We start from the raw sequence: 24,380 nt of genomic DNA on the forward strand, positions 1-24,380 counted from the left end.
TGGTGTAGAATTGTCTGAATATTGGGGGGTTGCACTTTCTAATTTTGATTATTGGGGGGTGGTAATAAAACATCAAGACATTAGTTGAACAGCTAATAAGCTTGATGATACAACCCATAGCAGTTCTCCTACTTTTAAAAGTTTTGCCAGTATCTCACATACCAACCTTCTTGAGATTATAGCTCAAACATTCTCCTCCTCTTGCGCTCTCGATCCAATCCCTAGCAATTTCCTCAAGAATGTATATGACAGTATGTCTCCCTCTATTCTAAAGATAATTAACACTTAACTAGAAACAGGTATCTTTCCCACTGCCTTAAAAACTAAGATAGTGAAGCCTTTATTAAAGAAGCAAAATCTAGATGAAAACATCCTAAATAATTACAGGCCATTATCCAACCTACCTTAAGAGCAAATCAGCTTCTTAATGAGAATAGTATTTTAGAGAAGTTCCAATCTAGTTACAGTACGGAAACGGACTTTGTAAAAATAGTAAATGATCTCAGACTTGCCACTGACTTAATAAAGTATCAATTCTTATTCTCTTAGATTTAAGCTCAGCATTTGACACCATTGACCAAACTATTTGTCTATCAGCTTTAAACTGGTTTTGATCCTAATATAGCTGGTCCGAATTAGTCTGGGTGATCATGTATCTATGGAGCATGAGTTGCCGTTTGGTATTGCACAAGGAAGCTGTCTTGGTCCACTGCTATTTTCCTATATGCTTCCGTTAGGCCACATCATTAACAAGTTCAGTATATGTTTCCATAGCTATACAGATGATACACAATTATACATTTCGGTTTGAGCCAACTGACCCACATGGCTTATCGTCTCTGACTGCCAGTTTGACCTCGATTACACAATGGATGAGTAATCATTTTTTTAAACTTAATGGAGACAAAAAGCGTTATTGCTGTTAGGGCTGAAATACAATAGAGATCATTTTTTAATAGGCTTGGAAACCTGTCCCACCAAACCAGAAGTGAAAAGTCAGTGTCATTCTGGACTCTGATTTTATTTTAAAGCTCATGTTCGGAACGTGACCAAGATAGCATTCTTCCACCTGAGAAATGTTGCCAAAGTAAGGCCACTTTTGTGGGAGGCAGAGAAATAGATTCATGCTTTCATTGCCAAGAGGTTGGACTATTGTAATGCTCTCTTCACTGGCCTGCCAAAAAAGTTGATAGGAAAACTTAAGCTAGTTCATAACTCTGCTGCCAGGCTTTTAACTAAGACTAAGGGGGCTTTCACACTTGGTTCGATTGCCTGTTCCGAACCCGAGTTCGATTGCTCCCCCCGATGGACTGTGTTCACATTATATATTTGTATCCGAACCGCGGTACGCTTGCGTCATGAAGCTGCAGCTGGTGCGTAATCGTGTTGCTTGATAACCGCGAAATGAAAAGCGTCAAAATTCAATGAATAGACTTGCTCGGTTCACATTTGTTCTTCTTTTTTTTAACCTTTGGTTTTGTTTTCAACATCAAGATACAGAAACACACTTGCGTCTGTCTGCCGCAAAAATACTGAAATCGTTCAAAAGACAGCGGGCTGTCCGCCGAAGACAATTTTTGCGAAGGCAAGCAGAAATCATCTCTCTGCTTGCAGCGCGTGTGCGTCAATCCCGCTTTTCGTCAAGGTAAGTGTATTTACACACACACACGCACGCACGCACGCACGAAAGTAAACCCTTTCCGCTCATTTTGAAAGTGACGCGTGTGAGACTGACGACCACATTATACGTCATCAATAGCGGTTCACTTCCACGGTTTGGTTCGATTGCGTTCATATCAGCAGCGAACCGTACTGGAGTTCACATGAACCGTACCCCAGACCACCTTTTTAAGCGGACTCGAGTACGGTTCGCGGGTGCGCACCTGAGTTCGGAAGACAGCGTTCACATCATCCAAACGAACCGAACTCTGACGTCATTCGAACCGGGGTGCGCACCAAAAGTGCTAGTGTGAAAGCCCCCTAAGAATATAGAGCACATTACTCCCCATTTTTTTTTTAATTGATTTTAAGATACTTTTACACATATACTAATCTCTTAATGATATAGCACCCTCTTACATGTCAGATCTTTTAACTCCTTATCAACCAATGAGAGCAGAGACCTTAAGTCAACTGTTGTGGGTATTTTAATGATTCCTAAAGTGGCCCAAGTAAACAGGTAGTGGTGCTATAGAGTTTGTCCTAGAGACCCCAAATTTGAATTGGGTGCTATTCATGAGATTTCATTCAGAGATCTGTGGCCAGATGTCATAATTTTCCTATGTACAGTTCTATGGGCTGCTATAGACTCCCATTGGGGAGGAAGAATAATAATAATTAGGGATATCGGAATCGGGTCGGATACCGCGCTCATATACTTGTACTCATGCTCATAGAAATGCTCCGATACCAAAAACTATTGCAATCCACCTTTTGTGGTTTAATAACCACTTTGAGTCATGTCATGACCTGCTTTTCCGAAGTGGGAAGCTACCGTCCTAACGTCAGAGCTCCTTGGTCATAATAATACAGTAAAGTATGACTCATAGTTAAATAAATTTTGAGAATTTTAAACAAGTGGATCCTGTTAAAAACTGTGCTGGTGTACGGTAGCCATTCTGGCATATGGCCAGTCATTCCGTTGGAACATGAGCATCTACCTGAATGGCAATTTTACAAGACTAATAAACGCAGCCAACAGAGAATTAAATTAAACCATAATTTTCCAACATGCACTCATCCAAGGCTCTTCAAATTGATGTGAAGTAATGTTAAATATTAGGGAATTTGCAGGATTTGTCTTTATCTGAGTTTTCTCTGTTTTTTAGCGCTTAAACTACACATCAAGCATTTATGTAACACATCTCACTAAATCATGAATTGCTGTACGGAGATCAATTGAGGCCATTGAGAGGTTGAACTTGATTAGCTGATTCTTGTCTCTTGTAAACATAGACTCAAACCAGCCAGAAATAAGCCGAAAACATGTCTTCTTGTATTTATCCACACACATGCCACAATTCAGCCGACATCATCTCTTTTTTCTTCATTTGGCAAACCAGACTCAGCCCAGATTACCTCCGATTTAGTTTGACCAGACTCAAGCCAATGTTCAGCCAAATTAATGTCTATCTTTGCTTTGTTTCTTTTGGTTGACCGGACTCCAGATTTCAGCCAAATGTTATTTCACACAAAGCTGTTAAATTTTCATTGCCAGAACCAAACCAGAAGTGCCAAAAATAAGATGGATTTGTCCCAGATCCTCTTGCCTTTATGTGATTTTTGGAGCTACAAAGGTCTGGCGACCATTCACTTACATTCTAGGGACCTACAGAGTTGAAATATTCTTCTAAAAATCTTTGTTTGTGTTCTGCTGAATACAGAAAGTCATACACATCTGGGATGGCATGAGAGTGACTAAATGATAAGAGAATTTTAATTTCCTTTAAATTGCATGCATTTTTACAGAGGGAAATTCCTTGAAACTCGACCACATTTACCTGCACTTAAGAAAGCGTGTTATTCCAGGGTTTTTGCAGAAAGTGGCGTTCTAAGACGTCATTATACACATATTATGAGACAGATATATATATATATATATATATATATATATATATATATATATATATATATATATATATTGTAAAATAATAAGGCCTCTCAACAACCTCTTAGTAAGTACAACTGTCTTCTTCCTGTTCTGCAGGACAGTTAATGTGTTGCAAGCTGTTTCCTTTTTCATATATGTCTACAAACTGCCATTCTTAGAAATGTGTTTCTGGTATCTGTACTCCCTGTCCTAAGCCCTCATGTATCTCATATCAAATATGTATGTCACATCCATATATGGTAATGAATGATTTTATTGGTTAGTCTAGTGGAAGTGTTACTTTGCTGAACAATATATAATGATATGATATACTCTAGTATGTGTGTCATTCTCCCCTCACGAGGATCCGGATCAAGAACAGTGACTGCAGCCCTGAATTGATATTTAAGGGGCACTCCTAAAATTCCTTACATATATATATTGTATTTTTTGCTGATGTAAATGGTGTGTGCTTGTTTAACCTGCACAGAAGTGTCAGATAATACTGAAGAAAGGAAATTATCCCCTTCTCTCTATTGAGAGACGCACAGTGTGCTGCAAAAAATACCACTGTAAATTGGTGTATAACCATTTGAATGAGGTACAGAATCATGTAGTAGATCATGTTCGAGTTGCAGTTCATCATGAAGGTATGTGTGTGAATTATTGTAAGTTTCTTATACAGTTCAATTATTGTGTGTGTGTGTGTGTGTGTGTGTGAGAGAGAGAGAGAGAGAGAGAGAGAGAGAGAGATCATGTTTGAAAGTTATGAACCCTAGAATTTGTAAAGTAAAGTAAAAAATGTCGTTTAATTTAACATTTCCTTGCATTGGAAACCTTTGGGAAGTCTGAATCCCATTCACATGCTTCTGCACACAAGGATTCTTCATGTATTAAGTATAGAATACAAATATAATCAAACTATTTGTGATTTCTGTTAATCATGTCATATTTTATCAGAAAATGTAGCGTAGATGAAGACATAATTAAGTATGTCTAAAATATGAAAAACAGACTTCCAAAGGGGTTCATAGTTGTTGGTAGATTGCTCAACAAATAATATTCCCTAGCTCCACAGTTATATGTTAATTATCTGAGGACCATTTATTAAATTTTTGTGTATTGCTCTTTTCACCTTCTCTCTTTTATCCTTGTATAAGACAATCTACAAATTGGCAAAATACATATATGTTAATTGAATTTGTTTTATGTCATTTAGTTTTGATTGTTGTTAAATTCATAAACAAGTAAAACTATAGAAATGTTCTTTAGATCAGGGGATGTAAAAACCTCTACAGGGGCACTGCACTTTATAAAACATTGTAAACAAGGACGTTGATCAAAGTTATTCTTTCTACATTTTAGATATTGTCATCATAAAATGCAGTTCAAGTTATATAAAAATTATATAAATTTTATTGCACACTAATATGAATCTTCTTCCCAGATTGTCCTAGCCCATCTGACATAGTTCCAGGTGTAACAACAAGCCAGACAAATGAGCAAGCAAGCAGGAGGATATGGGCTGTCGACCGTGTCCTAGCACAACAGAATTTGGTAACATGTACATTTTGCAGTCATTTTAAAAATTACTGTTCCATTTTGTTGTATGTTTTAATTATTATTTTACAATTTGTGTATTTCCCGTTTTCATCTGGCTTATGTCTTGGATAGAGCCAAAGATCCAAATGAGGATTTACTTCAACTGAGCCCAACCCAAACATTAACCAGAAGTGACTTTTGGTCTTTGGCCTTTGATGAGTTAGAGGCAATGGTAATTGTCCATTTCAATGCATTACTCAGCTGTTGACATAGGGTTGATATAAATGCATCAGCTGTTATTAATATCCTTCCATATCTTTAACAGATTTCTAATCAGTGTTTCCAACTCATAGCTGCACTTGCAGCTTCACAGGTCAGATTGGTCTTTCATGTTGTGTTTGGTAATACATAATACAATGGTTATGAAAAATGTATAATGACAAAGATGTCTTTGCTGTCAGCAGTTATGTGGTGGTGATCTGGCTGCCACGATTTGACAACGTTCCTCTGCCAGCTTTACCTGTTAGTATCCTTTAAAATATGTGGTCAACACAAATTACAATGATTTGCCATCTGAATTGTTTGTGCAGTACACAGGGAATGAATCACAATAACTATGGTTCGCCATGATTCTCATCCCAACTCACAGGATGATGCTGCAACCAAGGACTTTATTTTACTCCCTTCATGGGAGTTGAGGCACTGGATTGTATGTGTAAGTTACCTATTTTTCCATATGTTGAGGTAATGTATAGAATTGGGGTATGAACTTATGTCTTTGTATTTTTCCCCCCATTGCAGTTTTTTCCTTTTAGCCAGCCATGCACCTTGTACAACGTCCCTTGTAATGGAATGTCCCTTTCTTTTGTAAACTTGTACTTTTTGGTTGTTATGCCCATAATTACACAAGTGTGCATTGTGGGCTCTTAATTGGTTCAATTACTATGTTCATGTTCTTTTACAGATCCTGAAGCCTAAATCAAGGGAAATTTTATTTCTAGACTCCATGAACCCTGTAAACTTTGGGCACGGCAGCTACATTAAGACTTTCAGGATAGCAAGTTCCGGTATTTCCAGTTCTACTGTTCTGTGTTCATACAAATAATATGCATGTGTTCACAGTTCATACTAACACAAAACTCTGTCTGCACCCTTATGTAAACAACTTGTTTAACCCTGTGATAATCATTTTCTTTATTCATTTTTAAATGAACAGCCTACAATTTAATGTTTTTTACAGGTGTGAAGAGTGACGGAATAGTACTTTCGCTTGTCTCCAAGAACCCATGTGGTTTGGAGATTGCTTTTAACTTAATGTTTCCAGGTTTTGCATGGTTCTGTTCAGTTTAAAATTGAGGGCAATCTCCAGGCTTTTTATATATAGGTTTGTTTTCATTCTTATCTTTTGACCTGAAAAACCTGGCTGCGCACTCATGCCAGTGCCATTAATTGATAAATTCACTGATAAGACATAAAAGCCAGCTACACACTTCGGTCTTGGATAACGAGTTTACCCATTTTGACATCTATGGCAGTTCCATTTGAGACCATACTTTTATGTTTCAGCCAGTTCTGGTTAATGTTTCCAGAATTGGTATTTTTACCATTTTGTCATATAGTAAAACCAAACCACTAACTGTAATAAAGAGGGGTAGTTCTGTTTTACACCCCAATTCTTGTTATATATAAGGAGTAATCCAGGGCTAAGTGTGCATTAAATTATTTTAATGCACGACATGGAGGTGAAGAACCACCCAAAGCGAAGCCCACAGATGTGAAAACAGGAGTGTTTAATGCACACCTAAGCGTGGATTACCCCGCTTATTCCATGGTCTTGCCACAATTAATAAAGTTAAAGCTGTCATTCGTTTTGGAAAGACACTGTCAGTGTCTGTCTATGCAAACTGACTGGAACTACCTGTGCAGTAAACTGCTTTAATACACACCACCTTCCAGCCAATCAGAATAAAGTATTGAGACTGACCATGGTATAATACAATATGATCAACTCAACTTTGTTTTCTGCTTACATGTGACCGCTCCAGAAGCTATATTGTTGTATAGTAATTAAATGTGTTGTGTTATTGTTTTATTATAGAATCTTGGCAAATCAAATTTCACCTGGCCTTTAGACTATGTCCTTACTGAGAGACTGTGAGGTGCAGCTTTTAACTTATTTGCATATACACCATTATTATCAGCTGTGGACTGTCATCATATAATACATTCAGAGCACACTATATACTGTATGTACAATATGGTCTTATTCCACTCTTAATTAGGGTGCACCACTTCAACTTGGAGGGACTGACTGTGTGATATTCATGTTGATGGTAAGGGATCTTATAATTGCTACCATTGTCTCTGTGTGTGCTAAACACTGCATTTGTTAATATAACATCAGGGTTTTGATTTTGTATTTCAGTATGCCTTGTATGTGACCCTTGGGAAGCCCTTTGATTTTTCAGCAATGAGTTTTTATACATTTCTGGTTATTTGTTCTGCAAAAAGGATTGAAAACACAATAAAAAATGTATGCTTAAGATTTTCAATTTGATCTTTTATCAGTCTGAAAAGACTGTAATCAGGAGGTGGTGGTTGTTAAAGTAATTACCTTTCCTGTTTCATAAAAGTGTTTGAGCAGCACTTGACTAATTACGTTATTATTGAAATGTCTTATCTTTTTGCACAAAGGTCTCGGTGATGATGAAACCGATTCTGCTCGCCTGTGACTGGGTGGAGGAGAACAGAACCCACTTTGATGGGAAAGTTCACTTACCACAGGTCAAAAGGATAAACGAGTATGATGCCTTGTTGGCCATAACAATGTGGGACCTGTTTTTTGACACCATTTTCTATGAGGACAAAATCCAGACTCCCTTTCTTTTCACCTTTGAGAGAAAAGAGGACAAGAGTTTTTCTTGCAGGAAAAATATGACAAAAGAAATATTTGTGTCTTGCCTGCACAACCCTCACTTTTAACAAGCTAACTGATGGGGTAGATCTGGGTAAATATTGTTTTGTATTGTCTTGTAGTTTAGGTTTTTTAACCAATTAAAGTTTTGTGGGGGAAAATGTGTTCTTGAAACGTAATATACTAAAACTAAATTTTGTATCTTATATCTTATTATACATTTTTGTTCCTAGATTGAAGATTGATTTTTATGTTAGCTGTACATTTTTCTAACAAAGGTTACTAGAAATAAATAAATACAGCAACACTTGAGGGCAGTGAAGTTTGTGACTAATAAATTGTAAATTAAGTAACACTTCCAGTCTACTAATAAGACTGTTCCTGGAATGGTTGCCTTGCTACTAGTCTCAGAGCACACTTGTCCTCTTGATTTTTTTCTTTAGTGTGACATGTGGCTGGTTTCAGACTACTGAACAGGTTACTTATTACCATTTAATTAAGACAGTGATTTGATTGAGATGTGTGCATCCAAAATTATATTCCATCTAAATTATATTCACAACTACACTGTTGTATATGCATTCATTTTTATTTTTGAGGTGGAGATCCTAAGTGTACATATAAAAGGAATAAACGAGATAAGACAAGCAAATAGGTGATCATTTTATTTTTGTATCACACCTGCAAGGGCAACTCAGTTCCCACGTTTAAAAGCAAAGAGCATAGTAGGAGCATACTTTATTACATTCATTAATTATATATGATTGAGATAAATTCACAAATAGCCTACATAGCCTTAATACGGTGGGGAAGAAAAGAAAGCAGGGGTGCACATGTCTAGTCATGCCGTTTGTCAGAAACAAAGCCGAAAAATCATGAAATCATTCAAATTTTAAGAAAGGTCAGGCGATATTAGCTATCTCAGCATCTCCAGTTCCATGCAAGTCTTAAGGTTACTTTGACCTAATCTTTGCGCATCAACAATAAAAAAAAAAATCCTCATTAGGTTAAAGTTCGATCTGACGAAGGGCTTGCATTAACGTTAACAGCCACTAGATGTCGAAATGAGTGGCGCTTCGCTAGATCCACAGAGGTGGAGCTAGACTAGGTAAGCTCCTCCTCGCTGGACGTGTAGCTCCTCCTCGGTGGACGTCTAGCGAGGGGGAGCTAAACGTAAGCTCCACCCATTTGCTCTGCAGCGAACACCACTTGCATCCAGACATAACCAACCTATATGCTTGGTAGGCGTACCCACGTGACGATGCTTTCAAAACAGATGCGGGAAAAATGGAGGTGCATCATCTCGATCTCCAAATAAGCACCCTGTCCATTCACGGTGCAGAACTCTTCCGTCACACAGGTAAAACTCAGCGATGGAGGAGACTGGTAAATATTGTGATGTTCTGTCACCGTTTTTTTACGGTGAGCAGCCAGAGCGTCCGGACTAAAAAAAATCAGTTCCCATATGACTTAGTACACTTAACATTGCGTAGCTACGCATATGGGGAGTGCCTTCATACACGACCTAGTTTTGAAACCTCTCTACAATAACGACAATATTCTAATATTGGCTATGGTGTTTGAGCCCACCTGTTTTGGCAGGAAACTGTTCATTACAAAACAGGTGCACAGATACATTTCCTCAGAATGTCTTACTGAGAACAAGGAGCGCATCACTAGTGCCTCAAGAACTCTTGAGTCTTGTAGTGTGGCCAGCATTCGCATGTCTCGTTCCCTTCGCCTCAGGGAACCGAGGTTACGCAAGTAATGTTATGTTATAAAGCTGTTATAAAGCTGACTAAGGTAATAATGAAAACCTTGTAAAACTTTATTTCATTTTGACACAGAAAATGTGTGGGAACCGTACTTGATTACAAGAAGTGTAGTACTGTATCATATAAATATTTTTTTAATGGTATATGATATTTTCTGTTTTTGTTTTATGTTGTTGTATTTAATTTTATGGGCATTATTAAATGTTTTAATTGTACCATTTATTAAATGTAGCCTATTAAACAAATTGAATATATTTAATTAATTACATTAAATGTATTTCACACATAAATTTAGATAAAACTAAACTAAATTGTATGGACAATTTGAAAATGAAGTAGAAATAAAAACTACATTAAAATTCAAAACAGTAATAACTTTGTATGGTTGTAATGATTAACACAGCTTTCACTTTCTTTAATCTATGTTTGAGTGGAGGGGAACAAGCAACAAATAATTGAAATGTGAACAGAACACAATAAGAATTGTGTTGAAGGACAGTTTTATCTTCATACACCTAAGGCTTTCATTCTGAAACCACTTTGAACTCTGTTCGGCAGGATACTAAAACATTGTTATTATTATTATTTAATTATTATTATGTTTTGCATTTATATTGACAAACTGTTTTTCTTAGTTGTGAAGGTTAAAATAAGCTTAAAATATTTATGTTGAGTTTTACGGTTACAATTTGAATTCAGATTCTTGAACAGATTCATTCGGACTCGACTCCGCCTTATGGACTCGGACTTGAGTCCAACTCGGCCCCTTTTGGACTCGGACTCGACTAAGGTGGACTCAAACTCAACAATATTAAAAACTGAAAGAAGTATTAGTTCATATTATTGCTGCTGCTGCTCGGTTATGGAACCATGATCCTTCCCTGGCCTCCGTAATTTATTTATTCTTGTTATTCTGTGTTTCAGTTTTCTGTTTTGCCAGTTAGTGTACAACTAAGCACAAACGTTCGTACTGATTTTACTCGTTGCAAATCCAGAGATATTTGTGACTGGACACTGCAGTCTACGTCAGATTAGTGTGGTGACAGTAAAATTGGATTGTAGGTCCCAAGAATTGAGTGAGTGCAGTTTAGGTAAACACCACCCCCTAAACCAGTCATCGGATATTCCTTTCGCTCTTCGCGCCAGAAACATAAGTCAGCTGATCGCACGACACGGAACACTATGCGCTGTCTGCTCAAATTTGCTCCGCTGTTTTTAGCGGTCGCCGTTTGCCATGGGTGGCTGTTCGAGGACTTTGGTGGACAACCGAATGAGCTGGATGAAATATCTCTCTGGCCGCTGCCGCAGAAATTCCAGTCGTCCGCAGATTCTTTCAAACTCAGCCCTTCCAGCTTTCAGATCGTCCACGCTAAAGGGTCCACCGCTGACCCGAGCTGCAGTCTCCTCCAGAGTGCATTTCGCAGGTATTTTTATATTTGTTTTGTATTTGGGCGATATTGTATCGCGCGAGACGCAAATATTGGAGCAAACATGAAGTACAGTATCACAATATGTGGCGTTCTATTCAATTGATTCAACTCATTTATGAACTAACCATTTGCTTCACAGGTATTTTGAGTACATGTTTGGCGACGAAAAGAAGCAAGAGAAGAGCCGCAAGAAAGCTTTCGCTTCAGATTTGGTTGAGCTTCAGGTGCAGATCACGTCAGCTGATCCAGAGTGCAACGGCTACCCGAGTGTAGAGACCGACGAGTCATGTGAGTTCCCTTCTTTTCCGTCCCTGTGATCCACGGCTCCTTAATGTCAGTGCATGTAATCTAGCCTCAACGATCGCTAATCCAATAAAAGGCATCTGCCTCCTCGAGGCGTAATCCGGTGCATTAACGTGATTGAAGAAGTCTTCCGATGTAGTAACATTTGACCAAGTAAACAAGAAAACTCGTCAAATGTACCATATAAATTAGATTATTAAAGTGCTTTGCTTCTTTGGTCAAACACATTGAGACCAACTTCAAAACATTTACTGGCTCAATTTTGACCTATAAACTGTGCAATTCTGCTCTCTGTGTAGATGAGCTGACAGTATATCAACCCTCTGCTTTACTGAAAGCTCCGAATGTATGGGGAGCTTTGCGAGGTAAGCAAAACACCACAATAGAGTTGTACAGATAAGAGTAGTAAACAAGATAACATTTCTGTTTTTCTTTTGAAGGAATATGTTTCCCCAAATATTGATTGTATAATAATCCTTTGGAAAGACTGATACAGGCAACTTGTACACAATTAAATGCTTTCAATTTGACTGCTGTGTGTCAAAGTGTTTTTTTTAAATATGGCATATAGGGTATTTAATGAAAGCTGAAAAGAAGGATAATATTATTGAACGATAAGACGCTTTAGCTCAATTAGCTTTTACATAATTCTCTGTGCTGATCTTAGAAAGTTCCCTTTTTTAGAGTAATATATTTGAATGTATCTGGTAAACTACATTGTGTGCGATTTAAATAATATGCACTCTTTACTAAGGGAGATTCCTGAAAACTCCTTATCCATTAATGTTTTGATTAGCGCTTACCTTATAGGTCAAATACAGAATTCCAAAGTTGTTTAGTTTTTTGTTTTTTTAATAGACTTTCTCACACTGTTAAAATGATTTAAGACTTGTGTTCAAAACTGAAAGAGGTATTTAGTGTCTGTTATTGCCACTGCTGCTCTACTAAGGTGAAAAGAAGGTTAATATTGTAGAAATATAAGGAGCTTATTATAAGTAGATAACAACTAGTTCATAAAAGATATCAACTCAAATTCAAATTGTATATGTTATCATCTGTTATATGTCCTATTATTTGAATGTCTATTTATACTCGCCTTGTTTTAAGTTCTGTCTCACTGTAATTTTCTGTGTGCATTTGTTTTTCGTATCACCATAAAGATTCCTTGTGTACGTGAGAACATGTGGCAATAAACCTCATTCTGATTCTGATAATTTTACTTATCTACTATAAACACCTAAAATATTTTTTGTGGCATTCTCTTTCCTCAAATTGATTTAGGATTGTATGAAAACCGAGTGTAACGGTTTTGGTCTGTAAGTGCAATTGTTTTGTGGATTATGATTTCTCTGGGACGCTTAGTACAAGCCAGAATGAATTATTCAGATAGAATTATTTTAGGCACATAGTCTAGTCTGGGCTTTAGATTTAAAGTTGTTAAGTAAGCTAATTATCACAGTACGTCATCCTTCTAATGATCCGAACATAAACCTTTATGAAAAAACTTGCAAAACATGATCTTGCATTCACACGCTTTATCATGTAATATGTTAGACCATTTTTAAATGGACGCTTTCTCATAAATGTATTTTTATTTTATTTTTCGTAAGGACTGGAAACATTCAGTCAGCTGGTCTATGAGGATGACTATGGAGTCGTAAGTTCAAGTAAACCTTTATTGCAGTGATGTACTTGATTAAGACTTTATATCTTTAATCATATCTGTAGGTGTATTTTAATTTAAAAGATAATTTTTGCTGCCTTGTTAACAGAGCAACATCAATAAGACTGTTATCTCGGATTTTCCCCGGTTTGTTCATCGAGGGGTCCTCCTGGACTCATCTCGCCACTACCTGCCACTCAAAGTCATCTTGGCCAATTTGGTAAGATGAAATTCTTTCTGAGTTTTAGATGACTGGCTTGACATAAATGATTGTATTAATAGGCCTATAAGGTCATTTTTATTAGCTAAATTGTCGATTAATAAATGTTTCCTTTTATAAACAAATATACACTCACCTAAAGATTTATTAGGAACACGATACTAATACTGTGTTTGACCCCCTTTCACCTTCAGAACTGCCTTAATTCTGTGTGGCATTGATTCAACAAGGTGCTGAAAGCATTCTTTAGAAATGTTGGCCCATATTGATAGGATAGCATCTTGCAGTTGATGGAGATTTGTGGGATGCACATCCAGGGTACGAAGCTCCCGTTCCACCACATCCCAAAGATGCTCTATTGGGTTGAGATCTGGTGACTCTGGGGGCCATTTTAGTACAGTGAACTCATTGTCATGTTCAAGAAACCAATTTGAAATGATTCGAGCTTTGTGACATGGTGCATTATCCTGCTGGAAGTAGCCATCAGAGGATGGGTACATGGTGGCCATAAAGGGATGGACATGGTCAGAAACAATGCTCAGGTAGGCCGTGGCATTTAAACAATGCCCAATTGGCACTAAGGGGCCTAAAGTGTGCCAAGAAAACATCCCCCACACCATTACACCACCACCACCAGCCTGCACAGTGGTAACAAGGCATGATGGATCCATGTTCTCATTCTGTTTACGCCAAATTCTGACTCTACCATCTGAATGTCTCAACAGAAATCGAGACTCATCAGACCAGGCAACATTTTTCCAGTCTTCAACTGTCCAATTTTGGTGAGCTCTTGCAAATTGTAGCCTCTTTTTCCTATTTGTAGTGGAGATGGGTGGTACCGGTGGGGTCTTCTGCTGTTGTAGCCCATCCGCCTCAAGGTTGTGCGTGTTGTGGCTTCACAAATGCTTTGCTGCATACCTCGGTTGTAGCGAGTGGTTATTTCAGGCAAAGTTGCTCTTCTATCAGCTTGAATCAGTCGGCCCATTCTCCTCTGACCTCTAGCATCAACAAGGCATTTTCAGCCCACAGGACTGCCGCATACTGGATGTTTTTCCTTTTCACACCATTCTTTGTAAACCCTAGAAATGGTTGTGCGTGAAAATTCCAGTAACTGAGCAGATTGTGAAATACTCAGACCGGCCTGTCTGGCACCAACAACCATGCCACGCTCAAAATTGCTTAAATCACCTTTCTTTCCCATTCTGACATTCAGTTTGGAGTTCAGGAGATTGTCTTGACCAGGACCACACCCCTAAATGCATTGAAGCAACTGCCATGTGATTGGTTGATAATAGTTGATAATAGATAATTGCATTAATGAGAAATTGAACAGGTGTTCCTAATAATCCTTTAGGTGAGTGTATTCCTACAATATAAAAAATATTTTTGGTGACTAAGCACATTTTTTATTAGTGCAATCTTACATAAAATGGAAAGCTTTACCCTTATGTCTGTTAAAATAGCTCAAAGAAGTTGTATTATTTGTGAAAAGGGAAAGTCAAGTTCTTGATGTACACACATGACAGTAATCATAAACCACCTTGTGATGAGCATCATCCTGTCTGGTCTAAAAAGCTTTGGACATGTTACAGTGGTTAAAGTTTGTAATCCCTTTAGGATTATGTGTAGTTTTGCCATTTTTAATAAAAAGTACACCAAATGTCCCTATCAATAACATAAAATCTGTATTTTTAAGTAAATTACCTTTCATACTGTATATACCAAATCTAACCAAGGCTGTTTGGATGTGATTCACAGCTATTATCATAATTCAGATTTAATTGAATCATTTAATCTTGTTTGACCATTATTTTTTTTTCTTTGACCTATTGTTTGTTAGATGTTAAGTCCTTTTTATTCTAGAATGTTCTGTAATGAAATGTCTAATTTTCACAGGAAGCTATGGCGATGAACAAGTTTAATGTATTCCACTGGCACATTGTGGATGATCAATCTTTTCCTTATATCAGCCGTACCTTCCCTGAGTTAAGTCAGAAGGTGAGCATGTGATGCACCCGGAAATGACAGTATTTTGGCTTGACTGTCTTACAGTCCCTAGTCAGAGTATAAAATATATTGTAGATTTCCATAATGTTGTTATTAGATTACTAAACTAAGGAATATGTAACTATAGAGTGTGTTCTGGGTTATATATAGTGACACATTCCATTGATCAGTTTTTACATGTGACAGTCAGGGTGTTGACAGTTCTGTTGAAGGTGGATTCAACTCTATAACTATGGGTGGTGGCCAACACCACTTAAATAAGTTAACACAAGCAGATGGTTCAAGCCATAATAACACAGCAGTAAATTCCAGATTTATTGATAGGCTTAAAACAAGATAAGCCATGAGGAATGACTGTTTCATTTTTTTTTTATATTTGCTGCACTGGAAGCAAACGGTAAGAGAAATCATGTGATCAGTGGAGAAAAAAACCCATAGAAAAATACTTCTGTAGTAGATGCTGCTATAGAAAGCATGTCAATTCCTGTATCATTTCCTTTAGTGTAGTTGTAATTTCAACTAAAATCAAACGCATTACATTGAATGTTTACATGCTTTGGCTATTGAACCCCACTGCCACTGCTATTACTAGAAAACTCTCTGGGAAAGTGATTGTGCAAGTATCACAGTCTCCCTATTTGCTTTCTCTATGACAGGGAGCCTATCACCCATATACACATGTGTACACCCCATCTGATGTGAAGATGGTCATTGAGTTTGCTCGCATGAGGGGGATCCGGGTCATCCCTGAGTTTGACACCCCAGGACACACACAGTCTTGGGGCAACGGTCAGTCAGTGATCATTATACATCATTGCTTTTTATTAATAGATTAATGTACATTATAAGCAGTGATGGGCAAGTTACTAAAAATAAATTATCCACTACAAATTACTTCTCTCAAAAATGTTAAAAATTACTTCACTGATTACTTAATCTAAATAGTAATCACATTACTAATATTTTACTTAAGTTACTTTCTAAATCACTTCCTAGAAAAGTTTTGTTTTCCACTTAAATTTAAAATGTCTATATTTCCTCATTCATTGCCGCACACCATTCAGCTGCCACAGAAACGCTAACAGACTAACATATATATTCATATTTTAAAAGTATTATACAGTACACATTACTTTAGTAATTACTTTAATTGAAATTAAGTAACTGTATTCTGATTACAATAATTGTAAATGTATTACATTACTTTGACACAAACAATTTCATTACAGTAATTACTCTGTAATCGTATACACACTGATTATAAGTCATCAGTTTATTTTTGTTTAGTCATTTTGTTGGTTTCAACAGTGAGCATTAATTTATTTGATGATGACATTATGACCATTTGTTCACATTTTATTCAGCAGTTACTAATTATTAATATTACAATTAAATATTCTTTCTATCTGTCTCTTCCTCCACCAGGCCAGAAGGATCTGCTAACTCCCTGTTATTCTGGCTCTACTCCATCTGGAACATTCGGGCCAGTGAACCCCATCTTGAACTCCACTTATGAGTTCATGGCCCAGTTCTTCAAAGAGATCAGCAGCGTCTTCCCTGATGCCTACATTCACCTGGGGGGAGATGAGGTCAACTTCAGTTGCTGGTAAGAATGAGAGAAGCTTCTTACCCAAATCACTTTCATCTGCTTTCAGTAACCTATATTATTTTCTTTAATATTAACTCAAATGAAAATAAACATACCTTATATCACACAAATTAACTGTGAAATAAAACAGCTAAGCCAAGTCATTATGGAGAATAAAAACTGTTTAGTTTATGAAACTGAAAAACAACATACTAGCTTGCTTTCCATTAAGTGCCATGGCCATGTTCGGAATAGAATACTACCATACTACTTTTACCATGCTTGCATTCCACTTAAAGGAATGTTATGGGTTCCATACAAGCTAAGCTCAATTTACAGCAGTTGTGGCATAGTGTTGATTACCACAAAAATAATTTTCTTTAAAAAAAGCTAAAATCTGGGTTACAGTGAGACACTTACAATGGAAGTGAATGGGGCCAATTCGTAAACGTAAATATACTCAGTGTTTCAAAAGTCTTGCCACAAAATGTAAGCAGTGTGCATGTTAACATGATTTCAGTGTGATAAAATCGCTCGCTAACCTTAACCTTTTGTTTATGATAACATAATGCCATAAACACGAAACCCCTAAAATGACCATAAAAATGAGGATTTAAACAACTTTGCAGCTCAAATAACACACGGTTTAACAAAATAATTAATCTTTTATATAATTATAAGCTTCACATTTCTGTTTAAACTCAAAAAATTGGCCCCATTAATTTCCATCGTAAGTGCCTCACTGTAACCTAGTTTTATTTGTTTTGGCATTTTTACAGAAAAGGAGTAACGAGTCTAAATAATATTTTGTGTGGTAATCAACATTATGCCACAAATACTGTCGACTGAGCTTAACTTATTAAACCTGGAACATTCCTTTACTGTTCTTGTAGGAAGTCCAATCCTGATATTCTTATGTTTATGGAGCAGCAGGGCTTTGGCACAGACTACAGCAAACTGGAGTCCTTCTACATTCAGAGGTGAGAGATCTAATAAGTCAGGAAGTCTATAGTTATATGAGGGACACACAGAAACAGTTGTACTTAGTTCTTGAACAGTTGTACTTGGATAAGGGCTATACATTTTCAAAATATGGTAATATTTATATTGCAAGCCAATTTACATTCTACCTATTAATTTTCAGATTGCATTCTGATTCCTGCAAAGTTATGATTAATATATTCCTCTCTTACAAAAAGGTTACTTGACATTGTGACTGCTACCAAGAAAGGTTACATGGTGTGGCAAGAAGTCTTTGATAACGGGGTGAAGGTAAGACTCATCTCGGTGAATGGGATTGTGCTGTGCTTTTGGGAAGTAATATAGAGCCATTAAGGTGATATTCATATTAATGTGTTTATTTTTCTATGTATTCTCTTTTTAAACACTGTATACAAATTAGTAACTGCATAAAAACAAATGCTTTGTGACTTAAATCACAGCATAAGCTTGTTTTCTTTTAACCCTCTCAGTAACAGATAACATGACATACATAAACGTGCTTGCTTGTTCACCTTTCCACAAGGCACTGCTACTACTAAAAAGCTGCGCTTGCATGTAGATCTTGCTGGTTCCCCACTAACAAGTTAACAGCAAAGGGGTTAAAAATGCATTAATTACAATTTGCACTGATGGCACATCATGTGCTTTATGCATGTTCCAGCTGAAGGGTGACACTGTTGTGGAGGTGTGGATGTCAAACAATATGGTGGAGGAGCTACAGAATGTGACTGGGGCAGGATTTACAACCATTTTGTCCGCCCCTTGGTACCTGGACTACATTAGCTATGGACAGGACTGGCAGCGCTACTACAAAGTTGAGCCACTCAATTTTAAGGGTCAGTTAAACTCTTATTGTTTAATTTAGCACCACTAATACCTGTTTAATCTCTTTTCTATTCAAGGGGTTTTAAATGCAACCCTTTAGGAACTCCAGTTATACACCGTTTGCATAGACGTAGATAGATGGCTTATGTATAGGCTTATTGGATTTAGCAATTGTGGTTTGGTTTTGCCTTTGTTGTAACTTTATGATGTGCTTTGGGTAGGGATGACCCATTTATCCAGAAGGCTAGTGGAAGATGTCTGTTGCTATTTTGGTTTTGAATGATCACTAGTGAGACAAAAATACATAACAATAGTTATCGCCCATTTATTGGCCAAGAACACTCCTCCACCTTGAAAATGTTCCAGTTTTCACACTGCTTGCTGCTTGTCATTAGAAAACATCAGTAAACCCAAAATGCCAACACCACTGCTAAAACGTTCTACACTAGTCTTCATAGATGTTACAGTATAATTTAACTATTTTGTAGGGATACACCAATATGAACATTTGTGGCCGATACAAACACCGATTTTAACAAAAAACTGTAGGCCGATATTTTGCAACATACCTTGTTTTGTCATCAGATCACTGTATATTTTTAAGCATTCCTAAGTAAAACAAAGAGGTACAAAAAGCTTTTTCAGTTAACAATAAATAATTCCCATTGAACATTGGATCTGTTGAACACAGGACAGGCCAAATTTTTAAAGAGAGCCAATGGCTGCAAATGCGACCAAAAATAATTGATTGCGACTAATTTATAATCTAGTCGCCACTGGCGACAGACAGGTTGTGTGCGATCAAATGCATTTTCTTTAGATATCATCTTGTGAGTTATTGAAAACATATTTCAGGGCTGCCCCTGACCAAAGATTTTACTAGACTAGTAGTCATTAGTTTAAGCCATTAGTCAACTAGTTGTTGCATGTTTATGGTAATAATTACATTTCTTACAAATATATATTTTGGGGGGCATCAGAAAATGGTTTGAGTTCCAGGGCTGAGAAAGGATGTTTTAAGTAGTATTGCTAACACTGTTCTACACTACAGAGCAATACTAAACCATAATAATGAGCCTTTAAAATATACATTTTAACGCAAATGTTTCAGAAAAACCAGTAAGTAGACTGTCTGAACATTTTGTTAATTTATAGAGAGAATTGCACATTAGGGTTGTGCTGACAGACAACGATCTCAACGATATTTTGCTCGTTTTCCCATGAATGTATTTTATTATTATTAATATTCAAAATAATTTTCCCCATAGACACACAGACATGTGCTTGAAGAAACGCACTTTATTATATTATTAAGAACAGATGACAGAAAAGCCATCTATGCACATGTATGACATGCTGTTTTTACGGAGGCGTGCAGTTTTGTGGAACATGCGCATGTAAATGTTTTTCACTCTTTCTGTCTGTTTTTGTCTCTTTTGTTTTTGAAAGAACAGTATTGTCCGAGTGCTGCAAATTACCCAAGACATCTCAGCTCAGGATGCGCTTTGAGTTCTGTTAGCTTTATTTCCACAGAGAAGTTCATTGTGACCACAACTCTGCAGCCTATATATCTGTGATTAAAACAAAAAATAATACAAAAACACATTCACCTCAAACCATGATATATACATTCACATACATACATAAATACTAGCATAACAGTAGTCGGTTATAGATGTATTGTGCATTAACTATCGACTATCTGTGACACAAAGCATGAAATGCCTTGTAAAGATCTTAAATGGTGTTCAGGATTTTTGTACGTATGATTGTTTGTGTTATACATGCATGTATGTGTATACATGTATCTGAAAGGTGACACACAGATCCATGTGTGGAAAGAAAGGCCACACTACAAGGATGAGATGTTGTGGGTAACAGCAGCCGGTTCAATTTTCTGCTCTCCACACCCTGGTACCTTTACCGAATATGCTACGGCCAAGACTGGGTGAACATTTACAAAGCCGACCCCTGAAATTTTACTGGTGTAATTTTTTGTTCAGTTTAGAGTAAAAGTTCAGTGTTTAACAGCACTAATTGCATAGTGCATGATTACGTAGAGTTAAGTTGGACAGTTTTTAGAGGTATAGTAGATTGTTTGAATGGGTGAATCAGTTTTTTTCTGTTGTTCACTGTAACCAAGGTAAGTATGGACAATAGATTTTGATTTTATGAGGGTCATCTACTCTGAATCAAGGGCAACTGTTTTTGACTTGTGAGTAGCAAATATTTTCATATCCTTAAATCACTGAGTATCAGTTCTTTTAATCCAAAGTGTGGTCAAAGTAATGGCACCGCAAACAACTTTTCTTTCAGAGGAAGAAATGCTTGTCATATGGCCATGGCACAGACTAAGGGTTATGTATGTAATCACCCAAGACCCAGTTTAAATGGTTTGCTTTGTCATTGTATTCAGGCAAATGAGGAAGTGTGCATATGTATAATCTGTCAATTATAATTTGGCACACATTTAAAACAGACCTAGAGCCAGACTACTCAATTCAGTCTCAAACAGGACTAACTCTTTGCCTCTTAAGGGGACTTATGGTTTTAATTTCAGTAATTTATAACATTTGCTTAAACCGTAAAAAAATACTATGTCCCCTGAATTATTATAATTTATTTTTTTTAAACTGTGATTGACATTTTGACCCCAGGCTCAGATGCACAGAAGAAGCTGGTGATTGGTGGAGAGGCTTGTCTCTGGGGAGAGTATGTGGACGCTACCAACCTCACTCCCCGACTCTGGTATGATTGAAACATTACTTAAAAAAATATATCTTTCAGTTGTACCAAAGCCAAGACGAACCATAGATTTTATTAAAGTTTATTATAATTGTAATATTTCACAAATAGTTAATGAACTTAATAATGCTAGGAGTGTGCACCAAAATTTGAAACGACAACTAGTATTGATTTGGAAATTTAGTTATAATTATTATAATAAATGTGTTTATTGTGCCATTGCAGGCCCAGAGCCAGTGCTGTTGCTGAGAGGTTATGGAGTGATGAGAGTGTGACAGACCTCGGGAATGCCTACAATCGCCTGGCTCAGCATCGCTGCCGCATGGTCAAGTGAGTCAAATTATTACAGTTTATGGCTAAATAATCAACTGACTCACTTTTTTTCCTAATTAATAGCTGAAACAGAACTTTTGAAAATATATTAGAAATAATCTATAAAAGATGGTTCAGATCATTTATTTACTAGCTGTTTGAACTAACACACACATAGCTTAGCTTCAAATCTTTTAAATGATTGCCAGGCATTCAAAAAAAAAGAGAGAAAATATATATATATATATATATATATACACACACACATATATATATACATACATACACACACACACACACACAGATCAGCCACAACATTAAAACCACCTGCTTAATATTGTGTAGGTCCAACTCATGCCGCCAAAACAGCACCAACCCACAACTGTTCGAACTGACAAAGTCTATGGTAACTCGGATAACCACTCTGCACAATTGTGGTGAGACGAATAGCATCTCAATGCTATTCTAAGATGCAGGTTGGTGCTGTTTTGGCAGCACGAGGGGGACCTGCACAATATTAGGCAGGTGGCTTTAATGTTGTGGCTGATTGGTGTGTGTATATATATATATATATATATATATATATATATATATATACACACATATACATACACAGCTCTGGAAAGAAATTAAGAGACCACTGCAAAATTATCAGTTTCTCTGGATTTACTATTTATAGTATGTGTTTAGTAAAATGAAAATATTTGTTTTATTCTATAAACTACTGACAAAATGTCTCCCAAATAAAAATATTGTCATTTAAAGCATTTATTTGCAGAAAATGGCAACTGTTCAAATTAACAAAAAAGATGCTGTGTTTTCAGACCTCAAATAATGCAAAGAAAACAAGTTCATGTTCATTTCTAAACAACACAGTAATCATGTTTTAACTTGGGAAGATCTCAGAAATCAATATTTGGTGGAATAACCCTGATTTTCAATCACAGCTTTCATGCCTCTTGGCATGCTCTCTAATAATCTTTCACATTGCTGTTGGGTGACTTTATGCCACTGCTGGCAAAAAAAATGTTTGATGGCGTGTGATTCTAGAGATTTTCAATGGGGTTCAGGTCTCGAGATTTGGCTGGCCATGACAGGGTCTTGATCCGATGGTCCTCCATCCACACCTTGATTGATCTGGCTGTGTGGCATGGAGCATTGTCCTGCTGGAAAAAACAATCCTCAGAGTTGGGAACATTGTCAGAGCAGAAGGAAGCTAGTTTTCTTCCAGGATAAACTTGTACGTGGCTTGATTCATGCGTCCTTCACAAAGACGAATCTGCCCAATTCCAGCCTTGCTGAAGCATCCCCAGATCATCACCCCAGAAATGTTTTCAGCACTTTATGGAATAAAACAAAAATGCACATGCTCAAACACATACCTATGAATAGTAAACCTAGAGAAATTGTTAATTTTGCAGTGGTCTCTTAATTTTTTCCAGAGCTGTATATTTCACAGTTGAATTTTTTTTTTTCCCCGCTCTTTCTGTCCATTAGGAGAGGAATTGCTGCAGAACCTCTATTTACTGGCCACTGTCGTCATGAGTACAAGGGCTGGTGAACTTACGGATTGAAAATGGAAAATAAAAGGGAAAAAGAGGAAACTTTTTAAAAGCACTGATAAATCAGAATCATGTTGGCCATTCAAGTAATCGTGGTTTGCTATTTTTGCACACTGAGCCAGTTATCCAGGACTTTAATTTTTATTTTAATAAGCAGTTAAATTTTGATTTCTTTTGTAGTTATGTTTTGTTAAAAGACGAATGTATGATAAATTCTCTTAATAAATTTTACATTTGGAATTTAAAGACTCATGTTGTAGTAAGTGCTTCTATTTAACAATTATTTTTCTCACGGCTCGTTTTTAAAAAAAAAGATTTCACACTTAAATGACACGACACTGAAAGCACATTTAAATATAGAATAGGGGACTTTACTCAGCCACCACCAGTAGGATTTTTAAAGTGTTTTATCTACTATTAATGTTTGAATTGTACTACAATTTTCAATTTAAGAGGTTATCAGATACGGCTGATACAAGTTCAATAGAAGACATACTATATTGTCCAGCCTCAGTTACTACAATAGCATGTCTATGCAATGCATACAATAACAATGTAAATATAATATGAGGATTCAATAATGATGGGGATAAAATATACTTCACTAAACATAAAAATAATATGCAGTTATATATATAGATCAGTGACCGTGACTGGTCGTTTACAAGTCTCAATCGCTTCACATGAAAGCAGGCGATTTTTAGTATTACAACACTAGAAACCAGTATCAGAAGCTCCAAATTTTTAAGGTTATATGCACTGATTTTAGGTAGTTCAAAATAATTGGAATATAGGCTACCTAATTTATTATAAGTGTTCTGATGCACAGTTAGTTAAATGTAAGACATAATCACAAATTGTGTAATTATAATAATTTACTGAGAATTCAGTATAATCAAAACT

At 36.6% G+C, this 24,380-nt stretch overlaps 1 protein-coding gene across 1 annotated transcript; it reads left to right on the forward strand.

Moving 5' to 3' along the window:
* The first annotated feature begins 10,950 nt into the window (after positions 1 to 10,950).
* On the forward strand, positions 10,951 to 23,688 carry LOC127626481 (beta-hexosaminidase subunit beta-like). Its single transcript, XM_052102277.1, has 14 exons — positions 10,951 to 11,244; positions 11,390 to 11,538; positions 11,853 to 11,918; positions 13,164 to 13,210; positions 13,326 to 13,436; positions 15,333 to 15,434; positions 16,100 to 16,232; positions 16,869 to 17,049; positions 17,925 to 18,011; positions 18,231 to 18,303; positions 18,695 to 18,869; positions 21,516 to 21,606; positions 21,829 to 21,933; positions 23,413 to 23,688. Exons 1-14 carry the CDS (start codon positions 11,003 to 11,005, stop codon positions 23,474 to 23,476), a joined length of 1,626 nt encoding a protein of 541 aa, XP_051958237.1. The 5' UTR covers positions 10,951 to 11,002; the 3' UTR covers positions 23,477 to 23,688.
* Positions 23,689 to 24,380: the final 692 nt, after the last annotated feature.

This window comes from Xyrauchen texanus, chromosome 3 (assembly GCF_025860055.1).
Source record: "Xyrauchen texanus isolate HMW12.3.18 chromosome 3, RBS_HiC_50CHRs, whole genome shotgun sequence".
NCBI classification, from domain to species: domain Eukaryota; kingdom Metazoa; phylum Chordata; class Actinopteri; order Cypriniformes; family Catostomidae; genus Xyrauchen; species Xyrauchen texanus.